The sequence below is a fragment of the Oryctolagus cuniculus genome, chromosome 3 (genome assembly GCF_964237555.1).
Source record: "Oryctolagus cuniculus chromosome 3, mOryCun1.1, whole genome shotgun sequence".
Classification (NCBI taxonomy): domain Eukaryota; kingdom Metazoa; phylum Chordata; class Mammalia; order Lagomorpha; family Leporidae; genus Oryctolagus; species Oryctolagus cuniculus.
The window spans coordinates 84,620,696-84,644,410 of NC_091434.1; the positions used below are offsets into that span (position 1 = coordinate 84,620,696).

The 23,715-nt window shown below is 39.4% G+C and overlaps 1 protein-coding gene across 2 annotated transcripts in view; it reads left to right on the plus strand.

Annotated features, from left to right (window-relative positions):
• Window positions 1–23,715, plus strand: part of CYTIP (cytohesin 1 interacting protein) — a 74,666-nt gene that overhangs the window by 44,726 nt on the left and 6,225 nt on the right. Inside the window, exons 1-6 of one of the 2 annotated variants that reach the window (XM_002712194.5) lie at window positions 23–293; window positions 7,825–7,874; window positions 8,081–8,135; window positions 13,060–13,162; window positions 13,374–13,467; window positions 16,443–16,512. In XM_002712194.5, the coding sequence (XP_002712240.1) occupies window positions 120–293; window positions 7,825–7,874; window positions 8,081–8,135; window positions 13,060–13,162; window positions 13,374–13,467; window positions 16,443–16,512 (546 nt within the window). In that variant the 5' untranslated portion in view covers window positions 23–119. Of the gene's footprint in view, window positions 1–22; window positions 294–7,824; window positions 7,875–8,080; window positions 8,136–13,059; window positions 13,163–13,373; window positions 13,468–16,442; window positions 16,513–23,715 lie in introns of those variants that run through there. The other variant, XM_008258600.4, reaches the window with a different exon arrangement.

The window sequence follows — 23,715 nt, forward strand, 5'->3', positions numbered from 1 at the left end:
AGTCACGTGGGCTGTCTGCTTTGCTACTTTTGATCACTTGTCTGAGAGTGGTACTTTCAGCTTCCCCCATCCTGCAAGGCCACTCAACCATGTGCCTGCTGGAGTAATCTTTATTCACAATGTCTTTAAAAAGGCTCAAGCAACAGAGCAGCAATGGCAATTTGGTGGACTATAGCTCTGGTCCAGCATATAGCTCTTACTCCACACTCCCAGGCAGCTTTACAGAGGACGACAACAGAAGGATTCAAATGCTGGCAGACACTGTGGCTACTCTGCCCCGGGGACGAAAGCAGGTATGATGGTGATTTTGTACCTTTATGAGGGTCATGTTCTCCTGAGAGCAGAGTGATAGTGGTTGTCCTACCTCGTACTAAGCGTTTGATCTTAGAGGCTTTGGAATTAGTGAGAGTGCGAGTGAGGAAGGAGGCCAGAGACCCAAAGAGCTACTACTGGCCTAGTCCAAAGATTAGAGACCTTAATCAAGCACCTAAATGCTCTCTTCTGTTCAAGGAAAAGCTTACAAACTGTTCTCATTTGAAGAGGTGCTCAGGGCTAAGGAAAACCATTCAGCACAGCAAACTTGAAGACGGTTTATATGATCACAATTGGGAGAGCAAGAGAATGTCTGACTTTTCCCGCTTTAGTTCCTCACTGATTCTTTTCCACCCATCCTCACTTCTAGCCTTTGCTAGTCATGTCAGCTCATAATCAAAAGAGAATGTTTTTTTCCTGAGGACACATTTTGTTGACTAAGTTATGTTCAGCTCTGGGGCACTGGCACATACCTTATGTTTCTGGGAAATAAGGTGTCTTGGACAGGTGAGTGCCAGACTGAACCCCAGCTGTCCAGCCTCCTAGTTGTGGAATCTTGAGAAAGTCACTTGCCTCTCTAAAATTCAGTTTTATTTTTTTCTAAAATGCGTATAATTTAAAAAAGCACCTCAAGTGAGCTCTTGCTACTGAGGTAAGGACGTGTGCAGCGCCTAATATGATGCTTGAGGTGCCGTCTGTGCTCCTCAGAGGCCCGAGTATGCTGTTTTAAAGCTTCCAGTGCAAAATAATCCTCTAGGGATGAAAACTCCATTGGAAAAATTCATGTCCAGCTGGATGTAACTCAATTTTTGTTCTTTGCTTTCTAATTTGTAAAAAAGTATTTTTAAAGAAGGGTACATCTTCAACATCTGTTTATATAACTTGTTGTAATGCCCCCAAGAATATATTTGAATGTAGGTAGAGCACTTACACAGAAAAGACTTAGAATTCCTTTAGAAGATAGATTTTGGCCTTTAATCTTGCTCTCGTGCTCCTCTTAATCCTTCTAACTTCAGGATTAGAGAGTTCAGTGTTGTATATAGTTGATTTCTTGGTATTTTTCACGCTGATGATGAAGGGTGTAATTTGCCATGATTTGGATAATGGGTCACTCTTAATTCAATGTTATTTTATGGTACAAAGTTTAATGTATTGATAAATATTTCTATTAGTTTACGACCTCTGTAAATAAAGCAACATGAAAAATATCAACATCTTTATTCTGTTTTCAGATATACAGAAATTTGTTTTTTTTTTTATATATATTTGCCACAAAGCTACAGAAATAAATACTCCTATGGTTCACTTGATTAGGCTATAGTTTCATTTTCTTCATTGAATACTTTCTGGTAAAAATAGGTGCTAATTTTGGAAACAGAGTCAGAATTTTCCATTTCTATATGTTCAACTCAGTCTCATCATTTTATTTAGTCTTAAGCCCAGAAATTTTGGTGCAACAACGTAGTCTGAGCAGCTACATGGGAGTAGATAGACATCATGCTATGTGTAGGAGGCTCAAAGATCAGAAGACCATGTTTCCTGCCGTGGTAGTGTTTACAACTCAATAGGCAGTATGCATGCAGTGCTATAGAAAGCAAAACAGCATAAATACTCTCCTCCAAGTTATGTGTCTTTGAATACAACCTTGAAGGATATTCAGTATTACACAGCAAGTGGGTAATTAATGCTGTGGCACAGAGCCTGGGGCCTTGAGAACATGTTTGTGTAACTGTGTAAGATTTAGTGTGTTAAGAAAACCCAGGGCATGCATAGGAGATAAGAGATCTCAGAGCTGGGTTGCTTTGCAAAAACATCTGTATGTGTTCAGTACAAACACATTTTCTTTTCACATGTTCTCTATCTGCTGTGGGTTGAACCCACGGATGTTGACTCTGCTGATATAGAGAGCCAAATGCCATTTGATTAACACAGAGAGCCTCTGAACTTGGATGAACAGTGAAGGGTTTGGGGAACTTAATTTTGGAAAAACGGTATGTTGGTGAGTAGAGAGTTAGCAGCACGGGAGGAACTTTTGCAGTAGTTCAAGAAAAAAGAAATGACAGTGGTGAAAAGACAGAGTATGAAAGGCACTGAAGACAGAGTCACATTTGATTTTAAACCTGAGTGAAGATAGAGTGAACTGAAAAAAAAAGAAAATCAAAAATGAGATTTAGGCATATGAAATACACACATGTATGCACACAAATATGAGCACATGTATGCTTGTACACAGCCCTGCACCAATTAATTTATGCATACATTCTTATCTTCTCCAGATCTTTGTCATATTGTTCCACATAGTAGACTCTGCATATTCAAACGGTTTTTCCTGCTATTGTGGGTGTTACTTTTTTAGAAAAAGCAAAACAAAACCTCTTGAACATGAAACTTCAGAATCTATACATTTATCATGAATGAGACTAGATGCAAGTGTACCTCAGCATTTCACAATTTTCCAAACTGATGTTCTTTTCCTTTAACTGGTTTTTAGAGACCAGTCACCCATTTGGCACTGACTGGATTGCAGACAAGAAGAGCCCTGTTAGCAATCCCATGAGCAGGTGTTTCTTCCCTACTGTTATTTTCAACACTTTCAGAGCTGACGTCAATAATTCATACTTCTTGTTCCTGTTGGCGTTGGCTTTTGCAAAGCTGTATCTGGCTACCCTGTACTTTCAACATAGACTTCACAATCAATTGGGTGTATACACTCAGAGTTGTTTAAAGATAGATTTCTCTGTGTATATTTCCTCAATACCTGCATTTGTTGGAAGTATCAGACAACCCAGAAAAGCTTCTACTTTTGAACATAGTTTAAAAAAATTCCACGCAATGGAAAAGTCTGTAGGAAGTAGTGAGAAGGAAATAAGAACAGTTTTTAGAAACACAGTAATGCTAAGGGAGTAGTAGTGACTGTGTTTTACTGCCCATCTTCACATGGTAGCTTTGGCAGGTACCTTCTGGAAAGTTCAGAGTGCTGGAATGAGAACCAGAGACCTGGAAAACTGGCAAGAAGTTTGTTCAGTAGTAGTACCACAAACTGCATTTTTTTTGCCTGATTTTCTTTTAGTTATCAAATCATTACTAGCTAGGCAACTCCTGGAAAGGCGATTTCACTTAGAAGTTCAGAAAAGGAACTTGTGCTGAGCCCTGCAGTGTGTGTATTTCCAGGACGGTACTGCTTTTTGTGAGCTTTCACTGTATTTCTGGAAGCACATCCACCAGGTACCATAACTGCAGGTGCTCCTAACTGCACCAAGGGGATTGGATCATTCCATGATGCTTTTAGGTGGAAAATGGTGTGAATTTCACTAAATACAAATTGACAAAGTATTGTTTAATCCATTCTGTGGCATGCTTGGCATCAATACCTAACCATTTGAAAAAGAGGTTCGTGAACCTATAATCAGACCTTCCTCAGAAACTGCAGCCTACTATTGAGGGTTCTTAGGGAACTTACAAGTTAGGAAGTTGAGTTTAGTTTCTTTGTTTTGGTGTGTGTTTGAATAGCCTGCCAAACCTTGCTATCAAAATCTCTTGACGGTAAAGAGTAGGGCAGGAGCTGTATTCATGGAAAAATTAGGGTGAGGCAGAGTACACATCATTTTGGGACTTTTGAAACAAACAACACCAATAAAACACCTAAGCTGTGAATCAGTATCCTCCCCCTATCCCACCCCTAGTGCTTTCAGGAAATGAGTACAGAGAATGGGTACCAGGAAGTAACTGTCATTTAGCAACAGAAGTGGCTATGGTGTTAAACTTTGAGCTTCTCAAAGGCAGCCAGCTGTTTGGCTGAGCTGCAGATTACCTCCATCTTTTGCAAAATGACAGCTGAGGTATTTAGTCTTGGTTTCCCATTAAAGCAGGACGTGTGAATCACTGCACAGCAGAATAAATTACATGTTGAATATTAAAGCCTGATCTTTTAAGTCATGTGACAAAAAGCAGAAGAAGAGCAATCATAAGCCCAGCCCCAGGCATCATTAGATTAGTGGCTAGCGAGGACTTAGGGAGCTTTGTCTATTCAGCAGTCATAATTGAATGTGTAGTTTGCAAGCCTGCCAAATTGCTAAACCTAGATTTCTCATATTAGATAATGTGTAATAAAAGACAGCTGCTGCCAGCATATGCTGTGAATTGCACACCAGCTCCTCATTCATGATTTTTGGTGCCATCACTACAACCCTGGGTAAAGGGTCTGTCTGGGAGGTCCTCGTGGAGATGGGCTGCTAGCCCCAGGGAAAGGGGTGCAGGGAAAATTGTTTCCCAAGTATAAAGCCCTTGGTAAGACCTGAGATACATTTCATGTCACTTTGGCAGATCATGTGGTGGGCAAGCTACATGGAACCTTGAGAACATTCTTTCTACATCACTGGAGTCTGACAGCCCAGATCAAAAACAAGGAGGCTTTGTGTCAACACGTGGCCTGTGTCAGAAAATTGGATGGTGCCTAATTTATTTAAGCTGCTTTTTTATTTAAATGCTAGGTGTCTGAAACAGCCGCCTTGCTAATCCAGATGGAAACTAATTTATGATTTGACTTAGGCTGATTTTTTATGTGTCACTGATAATCCGAAGTCAGTCAATCCATGGGAGTTGAACGTTGCTATGCTTCTCATGTTGTGCTAGGCAAATGTTTTCATTTTAGAAAATAGAAAGCTTGGAAGGAGGCATGTGGTGGAATTGTCCTTCCCTGTGGAGGTCTTGGATCTGTCTTGTGAACCGAAAAGATTTTAGATTTCAGTCTACCAAGCATTACTTTGTTTTTAGAAAGCAGGTTGGATGAAATCTTCAGGATCCCATCACTGCTATGAGGGTTAGCCTAGTAAAAGTATGTTTAAAATAACCAAGGCTTGAAATTTAATAATTCATTTAGTCTTGGTATCATGTATCCATTTTATAGTTATATGTTAATACATCACTGTCCTACATTATTTTCTACTCATTTTCTTTTTCTACAGTTCTTGCTGTTGTTGGATTGAAATTTTGTTGTTGTCCTCTGGTGCTTTTTAAAAATATAACTAAATAATTGTTATTTTTGGGTTTTGTATTCTTTGATGATCACCCTTGAGTTTTTCTTATGATTGTTTAATGTAATGAAGGAGAAAGTTGAATAATATCTTAATATATTCCTCCTGAACTTGAATACTTTAACTTGGATATTCACTCCCACTCATTTGCTTGTGTTATTGTCTTGTAGTTTCTTTTTTATTATTTCTCTATTTTTCAGTTTGCACTCTGTTTCAGGCAGGATTTGGGGGTAGAAAGTAAACAAATATATTCTCTAAGAGGCTCAAAGCATTCTGATGATTATGTATAGAAGTGAGGCATTTAATCCAGTATGCCCTTCATTTCTAGACATAGAAGTACAACTGCACATATATGTATATGGTGGGTATTAATAGCAAGAGTACTATTTTAAAAATTCAATCCTAATTTATAGTTATTGATGATGTAATCAAATATGACCTACCCAAATACCTTACAATCTGAACTGAGTGGAAGACAAGCAGATGAAAATAATTAAATAGATTAAGAAACTGTAATTCCAATACTAGGGGACGTCTGAAAATGTGTGGAAACACAACTTTCCTCCTCTCTTCTACAAGAAGGCAGCCAACCACATAGCTGAATGGCCCCCGTCCTTGCTAATGGGACACATCAGGCTGTAACAAATCACACAAATTGTTGTAGACCTTCCACAGTTATTCCTTCATTAAATTAAAATAGATTGTTTTAGTACATCCAGAAAATAATTTTGGCCATGAGCTATACTATTTATCTTCAGGGTAATATAAATGAGTCGAGGTCTAGAACTGACAAAAGAGGAAAATATAACTAATTTACATCAAACTGGAGAGATAGATCACCTTACTCTTACGTTAACTTTACTGACCAGTGGCCGAATTTTGAAGACTGGACCATTCCAGAAAATCTGTGCTTCCCTAAAGTAAAGCAGGCGTCCCTCCTCATAAATTCCTTGCTGAACATTTCATTTTTGTAACTCATTGTATGTACATTCACTTCTTCTATGTAGTTTTCTCCCACTGTTTTATTTTTTCCTGTACTCACTATGCTCTACTCTGATATTTTATGCATTCACTTACACATGAGGGCACTTAGAAAAGTTCACAGAAAATGAAATTAATAATAAATTCATTTGGGAGAAAATTTTTTTGAAATCCATGCATAGGAGTATGACAGCCATGTTAGCTTGGCAATTCAGTAGTTTGGGCTAGCAGCATACACTTATGCTTTGGACCCTTGGACCAACACTTGAGAACAAGCTAATTAACATTTACCAAAATATCCCCAAACAAAAATCACACAAACGTCCTTTGTAATCCTTCCAAATAGAAGCACCACCTTTTGTTAACTTTTAATTTACAATAGTGGTGCATATCCTGAAAGCTGAAATTCACGTGATCTTTTTAAAAATGTGTAAAGGAGTGAAGATATTATTTATACCATTCTGAGGTTACTCTCCTTTATTGGCTGGAAATCTCACTGCACTCCTCGAAAACAATGCACAGACAGAATTAGAGTTTGAGTCCTTGGTTTCACCTGGATTATGCCTCTGTATATGAGCTGTTTTTTATTTTATTTTATTTTTTCTAAGAACCAACTTCAGCTTTATTTATTTCCTAATTGTATGTATGTTTTTATGTTATTGATTTTTGTTTATATTTTCCACTTTCCTTCAGAATTTATTTATTTGAAAATCAGAGAGTGAGAGAACCTTTATCCACTGGTTAATTCCTCAAATGCCTGAAATAGGTGGTGTTGGAGCAGGCCAAAATCAGGAGGCAGGAACTCCATGTGGGTCTCTAACACGTGGCAGGGACCCGTGCATTGGAGCTATCATCTGCTACTTCCTGCATGAATTAATAGGAAGCTGGATTGGCAGCAGAAGCAGGCTTCAATCCCAGGAGCTCCAACATGGGATGTGAACATCTAATGGTGATGTAATCCACTGAGCTATAACACTTGCTTCTTTGTGCCGGTTCTTTAGAGATCATTTTATTCTACTGAAAATGTGACACTGAACCATTAGGAAGAACAGTGTCATTTTATCAGCATCTCCAAAAACTATCAGGCATGAGTATTTGGGTTTTGCATGCCATTCTCTGGATCTTAGGTTTCTTTGGCTTTCAGGGTGATTATGAATTGCTATGGTTAATCTTTTGGATGCTTTTTAAAATACAGATCAGAGAAGAAGTTCTCATGGGAAGCTCTGGGGGTTTGCCGAAATACACGAACTCTTTTCACCACAATGCATTACATCTGAGCACCTTTAAGCCTTCAAATGTAGTTCCTAAAAACACCCTTGCCCAACTCCCCTTTTTCATCCCTGGAGAATGGAAATTCCTGCCTTTAGTGACTGTTTCCCAGGAGCTGTGCCAAGAAAGTTGATAAAACCCATGAAAGTCCTCAGTAATCTAGTACAGTTTGCCGATGTATCTTATCTTATGGACCTTGAAATAACTGTATACCTTTTATATTTTTCAGCTTGCTTTGACCAGATCGGGTTCTTTGGGTGACTTTTCCTGGTCTCAAAGGTAAAGAGATTCATTTATTTTTGGGTCTGTTACCAACACATTTTTGGAACCCAACTATTCAAATTGTTCATACGCACACATGCCCTCCCCCCACAGTGTCATACACATTAAAGTTTACATAAATGTTGTTACAGTTATTATAAATCATGAAATATTCCAAGTCTGATACTTTGATGTTAACGAAGATTTTTAAATTTTTATTACAGAAAGCTTGTTACTGTGGTAAAGCAGGATAATGAAACATTTGGATTTGAAATTGGGGTAAGCAGTTTTCAAATTTTCTGGACTTTCAAGGAAGAAACTGCATTGGCAGTGTCATGATGCTTGCAAAAAAAAAATTGAAGTTAGTTATACAGAATTATGGAAACTGAGTTTTATTCAGTGTTTGGAGGTTCCTGGTTGTATTTCAGTGTGCTAAGTTCTGTCATGGAAAACACTGAAGCTGCTAAAATTAAGTCCTTATTTTAGGTATGAGATCTGCTCAGGTCCTGTGCTTAATTTCTTCCATCTTCTCTTAAGTCTGAGATGGATCAGAAATGCATGATAGCAGTCTGGTCTTAGATAAGAGAGGGAAACATTTTTTAAAGGTGTACTTTTTACATATTTGTTTTTGATATATTCATAATCACGTTATACTGTGTATCAGGTTATGAGTCTTTACTTTGATATTCAAGAAGTGTTTGAAAGCTATATAATGTATTTTGAATGCATGTGTTCACAAACAGCTCCTGTTATGTTTGATTCTAAAGATTTCACATTGGATATAGTGAGAAATTTAGACCCTTTTTTCTAATGACAGTACTTCATAACTGATACTTGAACCACTGTAGGACATTTGCCTCTACTTGCAGGTTGTTTTAATGCTGTAAGAAATTTCTAACAGTCTTTATAGATTTCAATGGAATTGCCTAAGAATTTTATCTCTTAGTTACTGTCTCCTTTTCCATGACCCTGCTTTTAATGATGGTGAGTTAAGACAAAAGACCTCTAGTCCAACCAAATATATCAGTAGTGGCTTAAGTGTAACTGTTTTCTTCCATAGCACTTTTTGCATTTTCTTCAGATGTGCTTTGCATAATTATATTCTTACTACACATCAGATTTTAGATCTTAGTTTTGGAGCTGCTCTCAGAAAACTTTGGTATGAGATCAGCCCCACAATTGGAAAGTCAGTGTGTATTTTAAGATCAAGAACAGGAAGCTGCTAAGTAAAACATGTTTTATGAATAAAGAAACAAAATGGAATGAACAGGGAGAAGGCTATAAGAGAAAAGAAGATATCTTCTACTTTTTGAACTCTTAAATTTGCTGAACTCTATAGTTTATCACAATATTTGGTGAAATCCATCTAATTTTAGAAATATGGTATGCTCTTACATGCCCTATTCACATAAAACACTCCCTAAATTGTCGTAGAGACACTGCTTTTTGTGACTGCTTCTTGTCAAATGAGAATTACCCTCAAGAATGAACAGCAGTTGCTATTGAAAACAGGATAAATGACTACTCACTTATTCTTACTTTTCTCACTCTGATGTGATACAATTGCCACTGCTTCTACATAATTCTCTACTTAGGGCAAGAGTTAAAATTATCCTAAGTGGACAATAGGCCATCCCATCACTGAACCCCTTGTCTGTCAGCAGGAGCTAATGGCTTCAATCCTGAGCTGCAGCATGTATGTGTTAACTGAGGTGATACAGGAACACACACCAATGTCAATTGCTTCTGGTATATGCTTCCCATTACCAGGTTCATGCCCTAATCTATTCTCTAGTATTCATGAGATTTGTTGAGTTTAACAAATAGATGAAATGCTTCTGAGAGCTTTTTGAAGACCAGAGAGAATGTCATAGCCTCTGTATTGTATACCCAGTGTGAATACATATTTGGGTCCTGGTGTACCAGGTAGGTGACTTTGGAAGAGACCAGATACATTCTCATGTCTGGTTTTCCCATGGGTACTAGTTTTATGCTGCTCATGAGAACCAGTCAGCATGAGGAAGACACCTGTATTCATATTCTTTCAATTTCTGCCTTAGAAGAGCCTTGGAGTTTAAAGGAAATAATGCATTTAAGGCAAATAGCAATGTGCCTGGTATAAGCAGATGATTAAGAAATGACAGGTGTTAGATTGAAGGTCACTGAACCTGAGAAAGGACAATGTGACCATTATGTCTCTGAATGCAGATGATCATTCAGTCTCTGGGGCCTATAATAGGAACTAGATTGTGGTGAGAGAGAGTGAAGTATTCAACTAATTACTATTTTCTGTAACTTTGGGACTTCTGTCACTTCTTCTTTATCTCTGTCTTCCAAATTATATGCTCTTTGTGACCATATAGGTAGGTACAACTAAATAAATCAACATATGTCCCCTGCACTGTACTCACTTGATCACTGGGGATGCAGGGTATATTCTCACTACTGTTGACAATTGTTAGAATAGTGGCTTCCAAATGAGTGTCAGTTTTATTTGATTTGATTCATGTACTGCATGAACTAGACCAACCTTCCATCTCTGGAAGTGTTCAAGATGAAGTGCAAGACCTCTGGCAGAAAAACTGCTAACAGAGTCTCTGATATAGATGTGAGATGTATTACAACATCTTTTAAAAATTTCTTTGAAAGACAGAGAGATAGATGGACAGAAAAAGATTTCCCATCTGTTGGTTCACTCCTCAGATGTCCACAATGGCCAAGATTGGGCTGGGTCACAGCCAGAAACTGGGAACTCAGTGTAGGTCTCCCACATGGATGTTAGGAACCCAATTACTTGATCCATCACTGCTGCCTCCTGGGGTCTGCATTGGTAGGAAGCTGGAGTTAGGAGCCAGAGCTGGCCTTGAAATTAGGTGCTCTGATATGGGACTTGGACATCTTAGTGCCTGGGATAACTGCCCACTCCCCTACATGATTTTTTTTTTTTTTTGACAGGCAGAGTTAGACAGTGAGAGAGAGAGACGGAGAAAGGTCTTCCCTCCTTTAGTTCACCCCCACATGGCTGCTATGGCTGGCGCACTGCACCAATCTGAAGCCAGGAGCCAGGTGCTTCCTCCTGGTCTCCCATGTGGGTGCAGGGCCCAAGCACTTGAGTCATCCTCCACTGCCATCACGGGCCACAGCGGAGAGCTGGACTGGGAGAGGAGCAACCAGGACAGAACCGACACCCCAACCGGGACTAGAACCTGGAATACTGGCACCGCAGGTGGAGGATTAACCTACTGAGTCATGGTGCCAGCCACCTACATGATCTTTTAAAGTTCCTTCTACTTTTTAGATAAGGAGATTTTTTTCCTTTTTTATTTTTTAACTTTTATTTAATAAATATAAATTTCCAAAGTACAGCTTTTGGATTACAGTGGCTTTTTCCCTCCCCCCATAACTTCCCTCCAACCCGCAACCATCCCATCTCCTGCTCCCTGACTTGAAAGTCAGAGTTACACAGAGAGAGAAGGAGAGGCAGAAAGAGAGAGAGAGAGAGAGAGACAGATCTTCCATCTGCTGGTTCACTCCCCAGCTGGCCGCAACGGCTGGAGCTGTGACCATCCGAAGCCAGGAGCCAAGAGCTTCTTCCAGGTTTCCCACGTGGGTGCAGGGGCCCAAGGATTTGGGTCATCCTCCACTGCTTTCCCAAGCCATAGCAGAGAGCTGGATTGGAAGTGGAGCAGCTGGGACTGGAACCAGTGCCCATATGGCATGCTGGCATGGCAGGTAGCAGCTCTACCTGTTATGCCACAGCACGGGCCCCAGATGAGGAGATTCTAAATGTCTTATAGGTTGAATAGAAATCCTTCAGAGGTTAACCAACTCAAGGTTTTCACTCATGGTTCCCAGGCACCATCAAATAAGTAGGAAGGAACATTAGAGAACAATTCCTGTGTAAGAAAGTAATACTGTAGTTTTCTGATTTTAGGAATCATATTTTTAAAAAGATTTATTTATTTTATTTACTTTAAAGGCAGAGTGCCCAAGAGTTGAGGAGGTGTGATACAGAAAGACGAAGAGAATTTTTTCATCTGCTGATTCACTTTGCAATGGTCAGGACTTGGCCAGACTGAAGCCAGGAGCTTAAAAAAGAAAAAAAATGTTGGGGCGAACATTGTGGTGCAGTAGGTTAAAGCCCTGGCCTGCAGCACCGCCATCCCACATGGGTGTTGGTTTGAGTCCCAGCTGTTCCACTTCTGATCCAGCTCCGTGCTAAAGTGCTTGGGAAAGAAGCAGAAGGTGGCCCAAGTCCTTGGGTTCCTGCACCCAATGGAAGACTGGGAAAAAGTGACTGGCTTTGGATCTGCCCAGCTCTGAACTTTGCAGCCATTTGGGGAGTGAACCAGTGGATGCAAGATCTCTCTCTCTCTCTCTCTCTCTCTCTCTCTCTACCTCTCTGTAAATCTCTGCTTTTCAAATAAATAAAAAATCTTTAAAACAAAAGAAAAATGTTAGTTATAGGTCATGGGGGCACAATATCTTGTAAACATTTGTTCATCGTTTTGGTACAATTTGGGATTTTTTTTTAAAAAAAAAAAAGAATGAAAACAACCACTACTAAACTACTTGGCGAAATTGAGGTAAGAGGGAAGGTGTAACTTCTTCTAATTTAGTGGAGGTGACTAACGAACCAGTGAGAATTCAGAGCAGATGTGCTCAGAAAGGGAGGTAATTGAATCAATTATAGTAGTTTTGAAGAAATACAGGGCAGATTGTCATTATTTGCAGAACTATGATTTAAAATAAGCATTGTTGGCATATTTTCCTTACTGGATGTACTGTTTTGTATGCTCCTGTAATGAGTGTTTTAGCTTGGGAGAATCACATAGAGATTTTTCTTTTTGCTTTCAGCCACATTTTTTAACCCATTAGTAAATGAGATACTTAAATTTATCTTAATAAATGTAGGATGATGATAGTCTCAGGTGGCTGTAGTATTGAAAATATGAAACACTGAGCCACTCTCAACCCATTTTCTTTCTCATGACAGATGTTTTTTTATGAATGGAATTGGCTGCAGGCTGGTGGAATTGCAAAATTGTTACCTTTCATTCAGTTTATTGTCAGGGAAGCCTTTCCAAATTGTCCTTTGCACTTACTTACTATTTTGCTTACTGGTAATTGATACAATTTTAGTTTTGACAAGTAGGTTTTGAGTGTTTTGAACAGTAACTCTCTATTACCATCATTTTTACAGACACACAGGCTCCAGAACCAGAATGTTTGCTCCTCGGACATGTGCACTCTGATCTGCAAAGTAGAAGAAGACAGCCCTGCTCACTGTGCCGGCCTGCAAGCTGGTAATTCTTAACTCTGCTCATTATGAATCGTCAGAATAGAAAGAAATGAAAACTTTTTGCTAGTGAAAGTCGTGTGTGGTGTTTGCCTTGAATTTTCTTAGTTCCTTTATGTTGCTAAGATTTAGAGCTTGCTTGTTTTGTTTTATCTGCGTGTCAAAAGTATTATTCAACTAATCAATATAGCACTCCTGTTTTTCTTGATATCTCCCAGGTGACGTCCTTGCGAATATCAATGGCGTGAGCACTGAAGGCTTCACCCACAAGCAAGTGGTTGACCTGATCAGATCGTCAGGAAACCTGCTCAGGTAACTATCCAACTAGCTCCTGTGGGGCTTCAAAGATGTGACCATCTCTCATAATGCCTGCTGAGTGAATGAATGGGCTTTTTGTTCAGAGATCACAAGAAGAGGGGTAGAGCACCACAGCTTTAGGATTGGGAACAAACATTTTTTTTTATCAGCTCTTTTGTTCCTCAAGGTTTTCTCACACTTGAACAAAGTGTCAACATCTGAAGTCAGAAGACATCAATAGCTCAAAGTCTGTGTGGGAAGGATAGAATTTAAAAATGCATTTTTTAAGCCAAATTCAATTAAACTGGCACACATTCTCTTTGGACTGAGAGGAATTGCTCCAGTTTCCACAGTTGATGTAATCTTGTGGCTAGAACAAATAAAAGGTCATAAGGGCTGCACATTTTCCTCTTATGCCACAAGCTGTTGTTTTTCCCTGCTAGTGTTCCATTTGGAAGGAAACACAGTCTGCCCAATGCTCTCCACCCTGAAAACTTCCCCCACGTCCTCCACACATAGCTACTGATACTCAAAGCGTACCAGGAGGACACTGGTCTCCCCAGCTCGAGACTAGTCTGACTTCTCCACCATTGCATGCCTAGTACCTAATAAGACCTTAATAAGTAATTGAAAGATGGAATTCACTCATTGATTAAAATGGTGTTTGTCGGGAAAAATGCCATATTTCCAGCTCTGTGATAGTCTCAGGAGAGACAAAGACAAAGATTTGCTTAAGTGCTTTAGTAATTTTGGAAGAAGATGGCTGAAGAAACCTGAAAAGCAAGTGCTTTTTTATGTAACTGGTAACTACTATGAGTAAAATAAACAGAGCAATGGCATAGAACACGGAGTAAACAGGCTGCTAGTTTAGCTCAGATGTGTACAGTGGTCCTCTCTGGAGGTGAAATTGGAGATGAAACTGGATCTGAGACCTAACTGAAGAGAAGGGGTGGTCATATGAGCTTCTGGCAGGAGCATTTTAGGTAGAGAGGACTTGATTTCTCAAAATGGGCTTGGCACATCCAATGGACTGAGAGAAAGAATGCATCCATCACTGGTGGTGGGTGGATTAGGAGAGGCTGATGAGAATGGAGAGAGATAATTGGTCAAGGAGCAGATTAGGGAACTCATTGGCATTGCTGAAGAGTTTAAGTTTTATTCTAATTGAGGTGGATCCCGTATTATGCTACTCATCCTTTACAGTGGCTTTGTGGGTTTGTTTTATTTCTTGTTATAGATGAAAGGACCTGAGATTTAAAAAGGGCTTAATGAAGGTCACCCAACCAGTGGGTTTAGGGATGGGATGGGTCACTTTCTCAGGACACCAAGATCTATTCTTTTCAGCTGCAGCCTTTCATTGTAAGCTGCCAATAGAGGATCTACTGGATGCTCTTCTGCTACACTTCAGAGGATGTTTTTGTTGTTTGGAATGTGGATAAGATGCTTGGTGATGGTAGAAGATGGACTCCGATTCTATGGGTCCTCTGAATTCAGGGTAAATGTTGCAGGCTCTCTTGCTCCAGAGAAACCTGGATTCGGATAATAGGAACTATACAGAGTCCAAGCAAAATGCTGTGATTAGATTTAGAAGGGAATATGCCACATGAGGGAAGTGGGCAGCCCACAGGTGAATAAGGAGCCATAGGTGGAGAAAACTGTTGGGAGGCTGGCGCTGTGGTATAGCGGGTAAAGCCACAGCCTGCAGTGCTAGCATCCCATATGGACACCGGTTGGGGTCTTGGTTGCTCCACTTCAGATCCAGCTCTCTGCTATGGCTTAGGAAAGCAGTAGAAGATGGCCCAGGTCCTTGGGCCCCTGCACCCACATGGGAGACCAGGAAGAAACTCCTGGCTCTTGGCTTCAGATCGCCGAACTTCTGGCCATTGCAGCCATCTGGGGAGTGAACCAGTGGATAGAGGACCTGTCTCTCTTTCTATTTCTGCCTCACTGTAACTCTGCTTTTCAAACAAATAAATAAATCTTAAAAAAAAAAAAAGAAAATTGTTGGAAATTCAGATGAAGAAAATGGAAGACAGTCTGTACAGATACTGAAGACAGTGGCCTATTGAAATTTGCTCATAGACATCTATTGCCTGAGAATGTTCTTATATCTCTATAAATTGAATTACACCTCAGTTACGAGAAGAAATTTGAATCAATATTTTTAAAATGCTTATGTATGTGATTCACAAATTTGTTATTGTATTCAGATGGATTGTTTAGTAGTCCAAAAAAGGGTCTTTCACTTGATCACACAGCACAAATCAAGTCAATCAGGAAAGAACAAGTGTTTTATTTTTAGAAAGGCATTTGATGTAGGAAGAATAGAGCACAATTAAGTTGATAATCCTAGGATTTAACTTTTGTAAGCTAAAGATCTTAAGATGAAAGAGTCATACAAAGGTTGTTATTATATAGGTGTTCCAGTTCTGTTGGTTCTTGTTCCAAAATTATAAAGCAATTTACAGATGTGAGGGCTTACCAGAATCCTAGGAAGAAAAAGACCTCTTCCTATCTCAAGAAATAACATTTTGATTCCCAAATGCCTATTGCTTTTGTTGTTGTATTCTTCGTGCTTAGCCTGGGGCTGAGTCTGATAGTAGATGTACAATAAATGTCTATTAGCCAATGAATGAGTTGATTCAGCCTGTCCCCGCAAGAGTAAGTTCTGGTAGGGAGCAATCATCATTGTCATATATTAACTTCTATACAACACGAACCATAGGATACAAATTCTTCAGCATGTTTTCTTTTAGCCACTCTTTTAAGGGTTCTGTGTTTGTTTCCCTTTCTTTATTTTCTTTCACTGAATGGTATCAGAAGATTTGGCCCAAATCCAGACACTTGAAGTACCATGAGATCCATAGGGTTTATGTAGCGTTTTTAATATAGCTTGTGTTCAAAATGTAGTACTCCATAAGGATGGCACTTGTTTAAATGAATCACTCAGGTTATTTACCTCCCTTCTCTTTTTTTGTTTCTTAAAACAGGATAGAGACTCTTAATGGAACAGTGATTCTCAGAAGATCAGAGCTTGAAACAAAGCTGCAGGTTTTAAAGGTAATTTAATACAGAGAGGCACATTTTTCACCCTTGAATGTGTAAGTGGCAGAATAAAGATCTATATGAGGAATGGAGGTAGCTCTTGAAGACAAAATGTGATGATGAATTTAAACTTCTGAATTATCAAGAGCCACACAATTACCTTTGCAGGAGTATCAACTTCTATAAACCGGTGTAAATCACTTTCTTCCTTCCTACAGGAAGCCACATCACTTGAAGAACTTGTCATCAATGCACCTGTTATCTCTTTTGATTTACATATTGCTTGGGAAAAATATGAATCAGGGAGAGGTGGTGTTTTCATCCTGCTCCCAAGTGGTGCATGAGAGTGCTGGGGATCTGCGATTTTTGCTCTTCCAGTGTTATCCTTTTGTGTCATTCCCTTCTGTCTTATTCTAAAAACAAAGGCAATTTCTCTGCAAACCTCTGCCTGTCCTTGAATGTGCTTTTATTGACAAACACATGATAAATTTTGGAGAAACTAAAGTTAAAGTTTCCATGAGACAGTAGTGCACAGTGCAGGGTATACAGTGAAAATTCTTGGAATAACTCCTCGAGTGTCTAAAAAACTCTCAGTTTTCTGGACTGGTGAGGGTATACAAAGGCCTGGACACCAGATCCTGACTCACATGCATTTGAGCAGTAGCTCTGCAGACCCTTCTCCTGGCCCCAGGTGACCTCTGCATCCCAGTGCTCCCTCTGCCAGCCCGAGCAGAGGTATATTACTTCCTTGAGTTTTGTTTCGAAACATGAGGGATTTTCAAAAAGTTTATGGAAATGCATATTGTGAAAACTGCGTAGATTTCAAGAAATTTTTCAACATAAAACTTACTTTGTAACTCCATTTTACACAAACTTTTAAAAGTCCCCTTATTAGTTTTCTTTACAGCATGAACTTACCAACTTTTGAGCCAAAGAGGGTAGATTCATTATATTTGTACTTATATTTTACCTTGGCATCTTTCTATTCTTCTACATTCAATGAGTTAGCAAACTCTTTTTTCTTTGTTAACATTGGATGATATCCTTGACATTTTGCTTATCCCTGTAATTTTTTTTTTTTTTTTTTTTGGACAGGCAGATTTAGACAGAGAGAGAGACAGAGACAGAGAGAAAGGTCTTCCTTTCTGTTGGTTCACCCCCTAGATGGCCACTACGGATGGCGCGCTGCGCCAATCGAAAGCCAGGAGCCAGGTGCCCCCACCTGGTCTCCCATGTGGGTGCAGGGCCCAAGAATCTGGGCCATCCTTCACTGCCTTCCCAGGCCATAGCAGAGAGTTGGACTGGAAGAGGAGCAACTGGTACAGAATCTGGCACCCCAACCGGGACGAGAACCCAGGGTGCTGGCGCCACAGGCGGAGGATTAGCCAGTGAGCCGCAGTAATTGCTTTTAAAATTCCTTGAAAAATCTTCTCAGATTTTGGTAGGGATTGAATTCCATATATATAATAAATCAATTGAAATTTTTTTAGCTTAATTGTTTTTAAAGATTTTATTCATTTATTTGAAAGGTAGGGTTATGGACAGAGAGAGAAGGAGAGATAGAAAGAGAGGTCTACCATCCACTGGTTCACTCCCCAAATGGCTGCAACAGCTGGAGCCAGGCTGATCTGAAGCCAGAAGCCAGGAGCTTCTTCCGGTTCTGCCATGTGAGCACTTGGGTCATCTCCTATTGCTTTCCCAGGCTATAGAAGAGAGCTGGATCAGAAGAAGAGCACAGGACAGAACTAGTACCCATATGGAATGCTGGCCCTGCAGATGCAGGCTTAGCCTATTGCACCACAGCATCAGCCCCTCAGCTTAAATTTTTTACCATTGAACACAATCTTTTTTTTTATGGGCTTTTATGTATCTAAAAATTATGTAATTTGTGCATTTTCATCTTTTATTATATTTATTCTTATGTAATTTCTAATTTTTCTTACTATATTAGATACAGTCTTTTAGTTTTCAACTACTCTTGCTATTGTTTTATTATTATTATTTTTTTATTTTTTGACAGGCAGAGTGGACAGTGAGAGAGACAGAGAGAAAGGTCTTCCTTTTGCTGCTGGCTCACCCTCCAATGGCCGCCGCGGCCGGTGTGCTGTGGCTGTTGCGCTGCGGCCAGCGCACCATGCTGAGCCGATGGCAGGAGCCAGGTACTTATCCTGGTCTCCCATGGGGTGCAGGGCCCAAGGACTTGGGCCATCCTCCACTGCACTCCCTGGCCACAGCAGAGAGCTGGCCTGGAAGAGGGGCAACAGGGACAGAATCCGGCGCCCCGACCAGGACTAGAACCCGCTGTGCAGGCGCCGCAAGGCCAAGGATTAGCCTAGTGAGCCGTGGCGCCGGCCTTGCTATTGGTTTGTGTCAAATGTTAGATCCTCTAGTTTTGTTGAGCATCCTTTTTTTCTGACAATACTTTGTAGGTTCCCTTAGGTTTTCTATATAAATGTCATATCTTCTGCAATAATGAAAATTTGTTAAAACTTACAGTACATTGATTAGTGGTAATCCTGTTCTTGATTCTATTTTTATAAAGACTTTATTTTGAGAGTCTGAGTGACAAAGGAAGAGAGACACACTCACACACTCACACACACACACACACACACAAAGAGAAGAGACAGAGAGAATCTTCTATTCACTGGTTTTCTCCCCAAATGGCTGTAACAGCTGCAATTTGGCCAGGCCAACGCCAGGAATCTGGAGCCCCATTCAGAACTCCCTCCTGGGTGGCAGGGACTCGAGCCATCATCTGCTGCTTCCCAGACCTGCTGCAGTGAGATGGAGCAGGAGCAGGAGCAGAGAAGCCAGGACTTAATCCAGTGTGTAGGTATGGGTATGGATGGCAGTGGCTGTAAGCAGCTTAATCCACTGCACTGTAATGCTGTGCCCTTGTTCGTGAAGTAAAAAAGGAAAGCTTCTAACAGCTTGTCATCATGTTTTTATAAGAGTAAGTAGTACTTTATATTCTATTTAAGTTTATAAAACTGTCAAAGTTAAATTGTTTTTATCAAAAGGAACATAGTCTTAGTGAGCATCTTTTTAAAAACAATTAACTTTTTCAGCATTTTTTAGAAAAAAGAAAGGAATATAGAAAATGGACTAGTAAGATTTAAAATTAGGGTGAATATATATTGGTATTTCAGGAAATAAAGTATTCGCTTGCATAAAACATTATTTCACTTTTCTAAGCCATTTCTAGTCTTTGAAATTTTCTCCTGAACATTTAGTATACATGTTTTTCAAGATCCCTGTCATCTTCCAGTATATCATGAGGATACTGACATGTTTCAAAGGTCCATTTGACACCACATCTTTATTCTTATTATTTACTTTAGAGAAGTTATTCAATTTAGAAAAATTACAATAGACTCTTCTAATTTTAAACAACAGGTTGCAAAGAAGAATACCACTTTATTCAATTGGTGTGCTTGCTGCTGTGTCTTGCATTCCACTTCTACCTCTGGGTTTATTTTCCCTCTTGCTTTAATGCTTTCTTCAGTGAGGGTAAGGAGGTCTTTGTAAACAAGCAAAAAATAAAAAAATAAAATAAAAGGCCTTTGTCTCACTGCTGCTGTTGAGACAATTTTCCTTGGAGTTGATGTTTTGTTCCCTCAGCACTTTATATGAATTCTTCTTTTTGCTACTTCTGAGAGCACTCCTAAATGTTTGTCTTTTTTTGGTTTTCTGCATTTCCTGTACTTTCTTCTAAAAGTTTTAAAGATTTACCTTTTCCCATCTTAGTTAATTTTTGCATACAAAATTCAAATTTTACTTTTTAATACATGAATCATCAGTTCTCCCAGTACTATTTATTGAGTAGTTCTCTTTTGCCCCTGTCTAAGCAATTTCTGCATTTTCATGTATTTTCTTACAGGTGCTCCATTCTGATCGTTTAGTGCATTTGTCCAAAAAATAGCTTATAATAAGTAGTGTATCTAGTTGGGGAGTTTATAATAAATCTTGATATCTAGTTGATACCTATTCTAGGTTGTTCTTGGTCCTTGTAAATTTTAGAATCAGATTGTCAGGTTCCTTAAATCAATGGTAGTGATTCAATATCACATTTTTAATGTATAGATCAGTTTGAAGAGACTTGACATCAAATGGGATTGTAGTTTCATATTGATGGGTGATCTTACCATTTAGTTGTTTCTTTGATGTCTTTCAAAGAGTGTCACAGTTGCCTGCATGCAGATATTATATCTCTTTAATCCTGTGTACATTATTTTTCCCCTCAGTCTATTTATAAAAAAGTATTATTTTGACTGATGTTGATATACAAAAATGTGAAACATTTTTTCTATGCAGTTATTGTGCTCAAATATCTTGCCAAACTATATCATTTCTAATAGATTATCTGTAGATTATTCTTTGGATTTCTGTAAAGCCAATAGCTAACTGGAAAGAATGGCATCCACTTCATTTTCTTACTTCACAGCACTTGCAAGGATCTATCATACAGTCATGAATAGAAAGTGGGGTGGTAGGCATCCTTCTTTTCTGTTTGATTTTAAAGGAGATTCCTCCAATTCTTTACCACTTCAAATGAGCTATCTCATTTAATCAATATTTTTTTTCAGATTAAGGAGACCCCCTTCCATGCCAATTTTCTAGTAGTTTTCTAGTCCATTTATATTAAATTTTATCAAATAGCTTTGTTCTGCATCTGTTCAGATGATCTCATTTACTCAAAAAAAATTAGTATGTGATCAATGACAGTTAAAAATTTTCGCATGTAAATCCAAGCTTTGATTTCTAGGATTAAATCCAATCTGATTTATTCTTGAAATTTATGGTCATTTCTAGCACAATTAACGGTTAGATTTAGAATTTTATAAAGGCTTTTGAAGATGGCATCATTTTGCAGTCACTCTGGGCTCTGATTCTTTGTTCAGACTATCTTTTAAAGTTGTAGCATCAGATTTACCAGACTTATAGTATTTCGTAAGGACATCTTCCTCTTTCTGTTTTCTGGTAGTTTCTGCAGAGCCATCTGAATCATCTAATGCTGGGGATCTTTTTAGATGGGAATTCTTTAAAACTACTGTTTCTATTTCTTTGTGAGTTGTAAGGTTACTCAGGCTTCCTATTTTCTTTCCAAAGAGTTTTTGTGAGTTATGTTTCTGTTAATACAATTTTCAAATGTGTTGCTTGAAGTTGGTCAAATCTATTGCCACCTTTTAAAAAATTAAAAGAAATTAAAATTTTTAAATGATGCAAAAATTGTACCTGTTCTTGGAAACTGATTTTGTACACATTTTTATTTATATTACTTTCTATTCCTTTTCTCTTTTTTTGGTCAGTAATCCTCTCTCAAAGATTTTTGTATTTTTTTAAAGATTTATTTATTTATTTGAAAGTCTGTCTCTCCCCGTCTTCGTGGAGAAACGACACAGGACCCTGCGCTGTTCCTTCGTCTGCTCGGCCCTTCCCGGGTTTGCTGCTGGTTCTTCCCGGGTTGGCTACCGTCCCTTCCACCTCCATGGAAGGGCGGTTCCCCCTAGCCACTTTCCCCACTTCCGCAGGGGAGCAGCACACCGCCGGCCGGCTCTCTCGGGGGCTGCTCAGATGTTCCTCAGGTGTTCCCGGTGCATGTTGTCTCTCTCCTCTTTTATAGTCCTCTTCCACCAATCCCAACTCTGCTACCCACACGCTGAGTATGCTGCTCTCCTCCAATCAGGAGCAGGTCCTGCTGTTTATTGGTTGAACTGGAGGCAGCTGAGTAGATGCTGTTTCCTCCTCTCCCAGCGCCATATTGTGGGAGAGCAGATGCATAGAATAAGTCTTAATTCCAGTAACAGTCTAGTCCGAGTTGCTCCCCACAAAAGTCAGAGTTACACAGAGAAAGGAGAAGCAGAGAGAGAGAGAGAACGGTCTTCCATCCGATGGTTCACTCCCCAATTGGCCACAATGGCTGGAGCTGTGCTGATCCGAAGCCAGGAGCCAGGAGCTTCTTCAGGGTCTCCCACGTGGGTGCAGAGACCCAAGGACTTGACTTGGGCCATCTTCCACTGCTTTCCCAGGCCATAGGAGAGAGCTGGACTGGAAGAGGAACAGCCAGGACTCAAATAGGTGCCCATATGGGATGCTAGCACTTCAGGCCAGGGCATTAACCCGCTGTGCCACAGGGCCAGCCCGGATTTTTTTATTTTTGAATCTAATCTGACCTCATTTTTCTGATTGCTTTTAATCTCTTTTATCTTTACTGATTTGCTAGTATAATTAGATCTGGATTCACTTATAAATTTATACTGCTTAGAGCTTGCAGTCCTCTTTTGATCTAAAGACTTATATCATTCTTCTCCTTTGGAAAACTATCAGCTCAATCTCTTTGACTAGAACTTCTCTATCACTGCCCATATTATTATCTTCTGAAATTCCTATTACACATATTTTAGAGTCTGGATTTATCGTCCATGTTTTCTTACTACTCTACTATTTTGTATCACTTTATGTTGTATTATTCTTTTGGAATTCTTTAGTAACATCTTTAGTAATGTTCTTGTTTATTTAGGATATATTCTTTCTACTAAGTTTTTAAACTTCATTTGTTTTTTATTGTCAAGTAGTTCTTTTTCATTTGTATCTGTTCTTGTTTTATTTCTTTGTTTCAAATCTGTACTTCTTGGAAGCACTGATTTTATCAGCTCTCAGAAAATGATAGAGGTCCTAACAATCTTTGAGTACTTCGCTATTTTTGTTTTGCTTGGACAGAATCCATACTTGTATTGTCTTACTAAGTATCTGTGGGCTTAGATTTCCCTTGTATGGTCACCTCTCCGTTTAAGTGGATGTGATGGTTGGACAGTTGCCTCTGCTCAGCACTTCAAGGCTCCCAGTGCAGAGCGAGGCCTGGCAGCCACCGTGTCCTCATCAGAGAGGCAGTGTGCTGCTTGGCTCAGGTCACAGGTCTCTACTTACGTGGTCTTGCCTTCCATTATAAGCTCTACGAGAGCCATAGCTAGCAGCAGCAGTTTTTCATCAGCCTCCTTTATTAGTGAGGAGCTTCTGCCCATGTATGTTTTCTTAAGCAGGAAATATGTCTCGATCCCCAATCTCCTCTCATTGCATTCAAACCATATATTGCTTTAGGACTTAAATTCCTAGCTACCTTTCTGCTTCTATAGAGCTAAAAGACAGAGTTCACTACTGCTTACCTTCTTACATTTTCTCCTATTTCTAATGTTGAAGTTACAAGATTTCTAGTTC